This window comes from Hippocampus guttulatus, chromosome 20 (assembly GCF_054856545.1).
Source record: "Hippocampus guttulatus isolate MCC_2025c chromosome 20, RoL_Hgut_1.0, whole genome shotgun sequence".
NCBI lineage: Eukaryota > Metazoa > Chordata > Actinopteri > Syngnathiformes > Syngnathidae > Hippocampus > Hippocampus guttulatus.
The window spans coordinates 9443767-9454374 of NC_141280.1; the positions used below are offsets into that span (position 1 = coordinate 9443767).

A 10608-nucleotide genomic window follows, 5' to 3' on the forward strand; every position below is an offset into this window, starting at 1 on the left:
TGTCTTTTGATTTTGTGCGTCAAGAGGTACAAAAAGAAATAGACTAGGTTTATTAGACAATAATTTTCCTCTTCGTTTGAGGTTTTATTTTTTTTAAATGTGCGAAGAATCCTCGTCTTGTTCTTGGTGTCCGTCCGTGCACAGTGAGGCCCTTATCCGCGCTGAGCAGATTCTTGCGTTGGAGATGCGGTGACGAATGAGAATGGGCGAGCCAAGGGTCAAAAAGGGGGTTTGTGCATTCGTGTCCAAGTGTGCGGGGGGGTGAAAGAGGCCTTTTTAGCCCTGCACGAGGCACCCGCTGTCAACAGGTGCAGCTGGAGACAAACAAGTCATTTAAAGCAGCTGTAAAGTGCAAATAAGTTTGGCACACCGCGCAGAAGTGTGTTAACAATCCTGCCGATTTTGAATGAATGATTGTTTAAAAAAAAAAAAGTAGATAAAATGAAGCTTCAAAATGGTGGAATTCAAGCCGTTCTTTCCGCTCAAACTCCGGGGTTGTCCGCTGGATTGCCTAATTAAACAAACAAACTTCATCTAGCATCTTTCTTAAGCCTACACACTGCTCCATGTCCGAGACATGAAAATATATTCTGTTCAAACAACCCTGGATATCGTGGAGCTTTTCCAAGCTGAGACAATGAGATGCTCTAAATTGCCCATGCCAGCCCAAAGCCCTCGTCCACATGCTAGCTGTCAAGTCGGAATTCTGGAAAAAAAAAAAGAAAAAATCCCCTCCTCGCTCTCCCGCTTTTTTCAGCATAACATGCGTGCACTCACAACCATCAACGATGCGCTCTAAAGCGGTGACGCCAGCAGATTTGTCTGAGTTAATAATTTTATTTCATTTTCATATCATAGCTTGCGATTCATGATAACCAAAAAATGCATCCACCTCAAAAAAATTACGATTACATGATAAACTATCATCATCTCTGTAAGATGACTTTGGCTTTTTGTATTAAAATACTCATTTCTTATTTATTCAGCTGCACCTGTAATTTGATTGGATTTTTTTATATATACAATTTCCATGACACACTTTTTGCTGTTGTGCACTCATCATTTTAGTTATCAATAATTCAAACAAAAATGTTTTGGATCTTCTCTGACCCTCAATATACTAACAAAAATAAAAACATCTAAAAGTACAAAACAAAACAATCAGTCGTCATGAAAAGTGTCCAGGGATTAAGTACTTGTGTGTTGTTGTTGCCATGGTAACAGTTGGTCAGGGAGACCGATGTTTTCGAAAGGCGCGCGGCCGGATCATCATGGTGACTTTGCGTAGCGAGTAATAGTCCGAGTCTCTCCACGAGTGCCACACGATCCCGTCGGGGCCCAGCTGACCTTTGGCCTTAGGCGTGTAGTGGCCTCCCTGTGGGACGCAAGCACGGCTCAATTGGCGTTTTGAATAAATTCACACTCAAACTTGTCTCGCTTGGACAGTCACCCTGTAGTAGACCCCGTTGAGATTGGCATAGAAGCATTGGCTGTACCACCATCCGCCGTGGGAGATCTCGGCGCAGATGTCGCCGCTGTCGGGCGTGCTGAAGCCGTGCTTGTCGTGGTACCAGCCGAAAGAGTCCGCCGCGCTGCCACTGAAGCCCGACACGTGCAGACGGTACCGGTGCTCCTCATCTTCTACACTGTGCCACATGCATGACAACTCATTCGTCAGTGAAATTTCTTTTTGAAAAACCATCGGAATGACTAACAGATCCCTGAAAATGGCAGCGCTGCATTGCTTTGGATTTGGGATCAGCACAGCTTTTCAATAGAAGATGAAGACCAGGGGGTGAACCTTGGCTTGAGTCATCGGCATCGCTTTGGATTTGAGATCAGCACAGCTTTTCAATAGAAGATGAAGACTAGGCGTGAATCTTGGCTTGAGAGAAATACCAAGCTCACCTCACACCCAAAAAAGAGTATGTATTATTTGCAAAGCTTCTCAAACTATTTACACCAAGTACCACTTCAAAAAAAGAATTTAGTTTTTTTTCCAAATGTGTTCAAAGAATAACAGGCAGCTTCGCTATAACAACAAAATTTGTGTTAGCCACTGTAACACTATGCTCAGATTCAACAAAAAACAGCCTCGTAAAATATTTTGACAAAATGATTTTTTTTTTTAATTCATCAGGATGCTGGCCAGCTCTGCCCAAATTGACTTTATTTTTGTACTTCGGAAATGAAATTATTAATAAATATAATTTGATCCGTATTTTCAGAAAAAGATGAAAAAATGAATTTAGGCCATTATTTTGGAGTGGAAAATAAAAAGCTGCTCTGAATTTTTTTTTTACATGTATTTATTAAAATGTTTTCTAGATGCAAATGTATTACGATGCTGCAGTTCATGCGGTGAATGACGAACACCATGTAAAAATAAAAGCCAATGACCTTCATGTAGCAAGTCAGCATCGCTCATGACCCATTTATTTTTAAAAAAACTTTCCTGATGTCTCACACAAAAGCATTTCTTTCGAGTGGGACGCACCTGAAGTGCTGATAAAGCGCGTGCTTGTGTTTGTTGCTCCAGTCCTCCAGGTCTATTCGCAGGCTGTAGTCCCCTTGGCCGCTCAGTTCGTGGATGTGGTCGTTGCCCAGCCAGAATTCGGAGTGGAGGTCGCCGAAACCGGCCCTGTATTCGCGCCAGCTGCGGTCAAAGCTCACAGAACCATCCACCCGCCTCTGGATCACCGTCCAGCCGCCACCTGAGCACAAGCGAAACATCACGGGAGGCAAGTGAGTGCGGTTGTGTATGATTTGTTTTTAATATACAATTAGGTTGCTTCGGTGACACTGATGTGTGCTTAGCATTTCCCACATGGCCTCAGTTCATCGTGTTTCTCCTGATTGCACTGATTCCAGTCTATGTATGCATATTTTATTTTAGATTATTTTTTTGTCCAATTAGCTTTCAGCATCTATGTGTTGCCATGTCAATCAATTTCCAAGGCCAGGGGTGTCAAAACCTGTTTTTGTTGAGGGCCACTTTGGAGTTACATCTTCCCTCGGAGGTCCGATGTGACAGTGAAACCACAAAAATGTTTCATCATCTCATCGCATTATGACTTGTACACAAATTAATGGATTACTTGTTTTGAAATCAGTTAACTCTAATAGTTTGTTCAGTTATTCTTCAAGTGAGTGTAAACAGGCTATCAAATGTATTGCAGAATCTCAACGTTATTACATATGAAAATTTGACATTTTGGTCCAGATTTGAGCAAGATTAATGCAAGTTGACACACGTGATTTGCTTTTGGGAGCCATATAAAATGACATGGCGGGACGGATCTGGCCTTGAGTTTGACACCTGTGGCCTAGGCCCTTCAGAATCAGTAGCGCTAGCTGATGTGATTAAAAATAAATTAACAACAGGACAACGGTCCTGTTGTTAATTTATTTAATCAATCTGATTCCAAAATTGCCAGCAAGGTGGGCCTCGATGATGTCAGCATGTTTCTGTCATCTGATTGGTGAGTCAGATCGAAACTTGTTCCAGACAACTTCATCTGGCAATATATGTTTGTTGCCATCTGGAGTAATGATGCCTTCTAAAATCATGACACGACAGCGGTAGTATTAAGAGGCGCCCGTTCAAATTGTCCAACAGATTGAATTTTACGACGCCCAAGTAGACAGATTTGCGACTCACCATCAGTGTCCATATCGCAGTAGACCTCCACCGGCATGCCCGCGAGCGACGGCACCACAGTGTAGACGCCTGACCTCCTCACTCCGTTGTAGTAGATGGAGGTGCAGTCGATGGGACAGTTCCTCATGTGATGAATCGCTACAGGAAGCCAGATATAGCAACTCAGTGGGTATGAGGCACCCTCTGCTGGAAGACAGTTGTACTTTTCAGAAAGATGGAACGAACCCGGGTGCAATGCCTGCTGGGTACTCATGAGAGAGTTGGGCCGGACGATGTTGATCAAACACCCGGGATTCTTCTTCACCACCTCCACTAATCGGCTAAGGTTGTGAACTTGGTTCTAAAAGGTGACACGAGCGTCAGAGAAATGACTTTCTGAATACGTTAAGAGTTGTCCAATAAAACAAAAAGGATACAATGTCAGAAATTCTAGGACATATTGAGACGTGTCAAGTGAAAATAAATGTTTTGTAAATTTGACAAATCACAGAAAACAGTGTTGTGAACAAACATGCTAAATTTGAATGATTTAAAAAAAAAAGTCAAATGACTTTTCCACGTCGGGACAACGAGGCACTCTAAAGTGGCCTAAAAGTGTTTGCTGTCACATAAAACTGAAAAACCCCCAACAACAACACTTACTTACACCTTTCATTCCCATCTGTGAAACAAACATGCACTCCAGGTCAACAATGAGGCACTCTATAAGCAGCCGCACACTCGATAACAGCCGATCTGTTTTCGAAGGCACATCCATTTTGAGTTTGATACCTGCAGGTTAAGGATGAGCGTTCCCTGTAGATGCAGCAGGCTGGTGGCCTCGGCGTAGTGCGCCTCCATCTCATGGAAACGACGCTCCAAGGTAGCGTTGAAATGGCTCGCGTCGTCATGCTGACACCGTGCAAAGCAACACGCTGTAAGCTTTCCTTGTGCGGACACCACACACATACGCACACGTGTCCCGAGGCCCTGTTGCCGGCCGGGCGCGACATCACATGTCACGTGAGTCCACCTTTGGCTCAGCGCTGTGTTTTCTCATTGGCTCAGTGGATCATGGCGCATGAGGCTAATCCTGTTAGTTAGCGAGGTCAAGGATATGTTAGTGGAGGGAGTGGGTGTGTGGGGGGGCTGCCTGCTGACACATTACGCTACGCCACTTGCTTCTTACAACCGTATCATATAGTGGAAACCGGAGAGTGGCAGAAACAAGACGCTGATGGGGGTAAACTGAAGGCCAATCCCGCTTCTGACACCGTGGCAGGATTGGCTGTCATGTCAACTGATTCGTCATTCGCCATGGCGCTCTTGAAAACAATGAAAAACATTCAGGCTTCAGATGCTGCACCGGTGTCAGAATTGGGGTTGCAAGACAGTGCACGTCGGTGTCAGAAGTGCTCCCGGTTTACTTTGTTGACGGACTCGTCTGCCACGTCTTTCTTGGAAAGCGATCCCAATTCTGATACATCTTTGGTGTCAGCAGGACTCGAAGACAGTCCCACTTCTGATGGCAAGTTGATGTCAGAAGTGGGATTGGCTGCCCTGTCGACATACTCGGCTGCCGTGTCTTTGTTTGAAACCAATCGCGCTTCAGATGTCACTTTGGTGTCAGAATTTGGACAGTAAACAAATCCTACCTCTGACACCACGTTGACACATCTGCTGTGTCAGTCATGTAAGCCAATCCCAAATTTTGACCCCCAACATGACATCAGAAGTGGGAGAGGCTCCCATGTCAAGAGATTTTTCTGCTGTGTCCTCGTGAGCATCCGACTTTTGGCTAATTTTTAGTTGTTCTTTGAAATCACTCCAACTTCTGACACCGCATTGGCGCAGGATTGGCTGCCGCGTCATCGTACTCATAGGCAGTTTCTCATCTTTTAACAAAAGAGCGAGTAGGGCGAAAAAGGCTTTCCACCTGCATCTCGAAGGCCTTGATGCGATGCCGGTGGTTCCGCAGCTCCTCGCGCAGCTGTGAGATGGTCTCCTTCAGCGCCGCCATTTGCTGCTTGCGCTCTTCGTTCTCGTGCAGCCAATAGGAAACCTCGTCCGTGCAGCGGAACATATCGGGGCAGCGTTGTTCGTCCAGCTGCGGCAGCGTGGCCACCAGGCGACACATGCCGTCCTCCATCAGCTGGAGATTGGCGAAAAAGGGACAAGATCCGCCGTCGTCATATGTCTGCTCACTAAGGAGTCACTTTTTCTTTGCGTGACCTGGTTGGTGTATTCCCCGCACTGGGAGCCGCCGCCGTTGCGCTGCGTGGTGGCGTTCAGCTGCTCTGCCGCCGCCCCCGAGAGAAGCACCAGGAAGGCCCACAGAGCCGAGCCCCGAGCAGGGGGGTCAGCCCACCGCATGGCTGCCTACCGTGGCCCCGTGCTCGACTTCAACAGGTGAGGCTCTGCTGACTCAGCCTAGCAGGAGTAAGACGTTTGACACGTGTGGCATTTGCGACTAAGTGGCAGTACAGATACAGTAGTGTCTTGAGATACAAGTTTAATTCACTCACCATGTTTGTAACTCAAAACCCTTGTATCTCAAATCATCTTTCCCCATTGAAATGAATAGAAATGCCGTTAATCCGTTCCTACCCCATTTGCTACATTTTCTGCTTAAATTAAGTGGGCATTGTGCTGCTTCTGCTGTTCACAACTTGGCCACCTGGGGGCAGTAGGATGCAGACATATGCACATACCATACGTGGAGAGACGCACTCGGATCCTCAGTGCAGCAGTATTAATCATTTTTCGCCGAGGAAAAACAAAATATGCCTTTGAGTATTGTTATATTAAGCGAGGGGATAAGGGTTAAACATGATAAAAAATGTGTACCCCCTCAAAAATGCTAAATTAGCTCTTAATAACAACAGGGGGAAAAACTTCCTGTTTTTTAATTCGAACTGCACATTTTTGATGCTCAAGCAATGTACAGTTACATGAAAAATGTACTCAAGTGCAGTACCTTGCCATTCGTCAGCATTTGTAGGACACTCAATGGAGCTACTGACCTCACTGAGAGACAACCTCCGACCCCGTCCTGGGCCCTGCGCTTTGGTGCAAGGGCCCCTTTCCATGCTCCACGTCCACCTTTTTCTTTTTCCTTTTTTTTTTTTTTTTTTGTTGCCGTTGTCGCTCTCTGAGCTGCTGTGTGGCTGTTTGTGTCTTCTGGCGTCTTACTTTGCGCTCTCCCTTTCACTAGACATCTTAGGCCCATAATCCTCCTGTAAGAGGATTCACGCACAGTGAGAGAGAAAGAGCAAGGCAAATGGGGAGGTGGTGTTGAAATTAGAGGAGAGGGGATGTGCATAAGAGGAAAAAGAAACACATCCACTGTACTTTTATTTTTCAATTAAGAAGTGTCCTGTAAAAAAATAAATAAATAAAATTTTCAATTTCAAGCACTTGATTTAAACGATTTTCAAAAATTAACTTAAAATGACTGTCATATTTATTCTGGTATGCATTACTTGAGTATGTTTTTTTTCTGATAAATATTTACTTTAGTTCCAAACATTTTGTAAAAAAAAAACTTTTTTTTTAAGTTGGCTTTGTTCTGTGACCTCAAATCATCTGCCCCTTAGAAAGGAATGCAAATGTGATTAATCCGTTCCTGCCGCCCCAAAAAACAATTGTGTAATCTTTTTTTGAATAAGGAAAATGACACTAATATATTTCACGACAGTGCAAACATTAATTAAAGAGAATGTAAAGAATCGAAACGTTTACATTACATTTTTAAATTACATTCAATGGACATTGCGCGGCGACCAAAACATTTTTTAAGAGGATAAGTTGCATACATTCACAATACTTGCACATTGTATTACAGTGACGCCTCGTTAATCCTTCGCGGTGTCGCTGTTTCACAGATATTTTTCGTGCATTTAAGTTTTTGTTTTTTTTAACAGTGTATTGTGTGCTGTATCCTGATTGGCTAAGGAACTGTAGACTAATGTTAACAGTGTCCATGCCTCATCGCTGCACCCTTGCCAAATTTTCTCTGTGACAAACCCACAATGTCACTAAAATGTTCTGTATAGTATTTCTAAAAACTGTCCGTTTTTAAGCAAGAAAATGCTTCTTTTTTTTAAATGCTTGGGCCTGAAAAAAAGGTTCAATCTTTGTTTCATTCAATACAGTTTTGTATACATATTATAGTGTATACATAAGAATTGGAAAAAATGAAGATGACTACTTCACAGATTTATCACGGATTCTGTTTGGAATGTAGCCTACACAATAAACAAGAGATTACTGTATTTATGTATTTATTTTTATTTATGAATAATTCATTCGATAGTTTCTGTAATAAATCTTTTTGAGCATTTGCAAAGGTTTCTAGCCCTCCCCAAAACCATCAATACTTTCCAATTATGAAATATAAACTACAAAAACTGCAATTATTAAATAAAGCTCGAGAAGGCAAAAAAAAAAAAAAGTGCTGCATTGATTCATTCATTTGGTCAGTTTATCATACCACATTTAAATCCATGTACTCATTTTCATCCATCCATTTTCCGAACCGCTTGATCCTCACTAGGGTCGCGGGGGGTGCTGGAGCCTATCCCAGCTGTCTCCGGGCAGTAGGCGGGGGACACCCTGAACCAGTTGCCAGCCAATCGCAGGACACACAGAGACAAACAACCATCCACGCCCACACTCACACCTAGGGACAATTTAGAGCGTCCAATCAGCCTGCCATGCACGTTTTTGGAATGTGGGAGGAAACCGGAGCACCCGGAGAAAACCCACGCAGGCCCGGGGAGAACATGCAAACTCCACACAGGGAGGCCGGAGCTGGAAACGAACCCGGTACCTCTGCACTGTGAAGCCGACGCGCTAACCACTGGCCTACCGGGCCGCCCTGTACTCATTTTCATAGGGGAAAAAACAACATGATTTCATGTTAAGTCTTAAATTGATTTTATGAACAATTTGAGCATATCCAAGACATTCTTTCAGGCTCAGCTGTGCTTTTTTTTAAATGTATATGTACACAGTCACAAATATATGGTAAATGATTCCATGACTACTCCCACTCTAAGAACACTTAATATATTTTTATGATGGCATGAGGAAATGAGCTGAAGCTTCACAGCTTTCTGTGCATATTCGATTATGTTTTGTAGCAGACCGGCTAATCCTTCTCTTAGCTCCCAAGGGCCCGGCCGGGGGTGAGTGGGTGTACGAGGGGTGTTTATCCTATTATGACGCCATATGCCGCCGCTGGCTCCTCCACATCCTAGACTTCCTCTCCACCTCCGAGACGAGGTGACGACACTCTGCCGGTGACGTCACTTCGCTTCGATCAATCCGGTTGACTTAATAAACAAAAAAAAAAAGTCAAGCCTGTCGTAACCTAATTCAGGTATTGAAAATTCAACAAGGACGATTACAAAGACAAAGCCTTGAAAAGCAAGCACGACATACCAACTGGAGTCCATTGGTGTATTCGGGAGGGTGAAGCAAGGGTGATGACCACACGGTGGCACTGTTGTGCAACCTAATGACTCGGCATTGCCTTCGCGCTCAATCATGAATTGTCTTTACCCATGTTAATCATGCGAAGGACAGACAGACAGACAGACACACACATATTTTGCCTCGCCGCGCTAATAAGAAGTTTAACATCACTACTCCTCGCAAGTACCACTTCATTCCCCAATTAGTTGTGCGGTGCCCCTAACTAACACATGAATGTGTCAATAATGTGGCCAACACTGATTATTTCCAGACTAATGATGGTGCACAGTGGACTGTGAAGTGTTATCGCACCGGTTATCAAGACATCCCCACTCACAGCGTGTGGCTGTTCTCAAAGCAGCAGGCCAAATGTTTCATCAGCGTTTCTTGGCATCGTCCGATGACGTCAGTCGCCGATTGTGCTGTTGCATCCGCGGCTTTTGTCCAAAGTGGACTGTTTGCTTTTTAGATATAAAAAAAGAGAGAGAGAGAGAGAAAGGAGGTGGCAATTGAACTTACATCACAACTAGAGGACAGATTTCTTGCCAAAATGGGGTCAAGATTCACAGTGAAAAATCAAAACAAAGTCAAACTTCTGTCTGCAGTGAATTCAGAGATTTGTCTTTGAATACAATATATATGTTCAAGGATAATTGATGAAGACATAGCTCGAGCATGAACCACTTGATCATTTTCCTCCTTTTTTTCGTGGCTAAAACGAAAGTATTACAACATATGAGAAAGATAGTGACAAATGGGGGGTGTCACTATCCTCCCAAAAACAGCCCCTCAAAAAATCTGCAATGTTTCTCTCTGTTGTGAACAAAAGGACAAAGTGCTGCAAAACAGCCACTGTGTGGACCAGGGCTTCATGCTGGCGTGACTGTTTTACAGTGCCTCGTTGTTGGCTGTGAGTGCACACGCTATTATTATTATTATTATTTATTATTATTATATATTTTTTAACCATTCAGATTTGCCATGGTAGCTCAAAACACTTGTCTTTGTGGTACGCCAAATTGACAAGACATTTCATTCTACAGGGACGTTGAAGGATATTTCCCATTGGTAACTCAATGCGAGCAATGACGTCTCCACCATGACCTTGTTTTATTGAAGTTGAAGTTTTTTTCTTTGGTGGGTGTGGGAGGGGCATCATGCAATCATTGCGCTTTGTTCCCACGTCATGTCCCCAACACGGACACCCGGCCGTGACAGTGACACATGCCTCGCAGCCTTTTTGCTAATCAAGTGTGGAATAAACGAATGTCTTGGGAGGGACGATGTCCCAATCACGCCGAATTCATGCAACGGCGGCGACCCTTTGCGGCGTCCTTGAGTGAAAACTTGAAACTACACTGACACAAACAAGCGTGAGCTCGTACATGCAGCCACGAATTACATTTTGTCGTGACATTGCCGGGGTAACCATGGCAACATGCCAGCAGGGCACGAAAGGGTGACGAGGAAAGGGGGGGGAAGCATTTTGG

General features: G+C 44.1%; 1 protein-coding gene across 3 annotated transcripts; it reads right to left on the minus strand.

Moving 5' to 3' along the window:
• Positions 1 to 48: 48 nt before the first annotated feature.
• LOC147187947 (angiopoietin-4-like) lies at positions 49 to 6839 on the minus strand. Of its 3 annotated transcripts, XM_086100390.1 has the most exons (10): positions 6664 to 6839; positions 5873 to 6070; positions 5577 to 5792; positions 4433 to 4552; positions 3887 to 4001; positions 3662 to 3799; positions 2498 to 2714; positions 1451 to 1646; positions 1197 to 1375; positions 49 to 314 (listed from the first exon to the last, which is right to left on the minus strand). In XM_086100390.1, exons 2-9 carry the CDS (start codon positions 6011 to 6013, stop codon positions 1229 to 1231), a joined length of 1290 nt encoding a protein of 429 aa, XP_085956516.1. In that variant the 5' UTR covers positions 6014 to 6070; positions 6664 to 6839; the 3' UTR covers positions 49 to 314; positions 1197 to 1228. The 3 variants fall into 3 exon arrangements, with proteins under 3 accessions (XP_085956516.1, XP_085956515.1, XP_085956517.1); XM_086100389.1 differs by having other exon boundaries at positions 49 to 1375; XM_086100391.1 differs by lacking the exon at positions 6664 to 6839 and having other exon boundaries at positions 49 to 1375; positions 5873 to 6649.
• Between the last annotated feature and the right edge of the window lie 3769 nt (positions 6840 to 10608).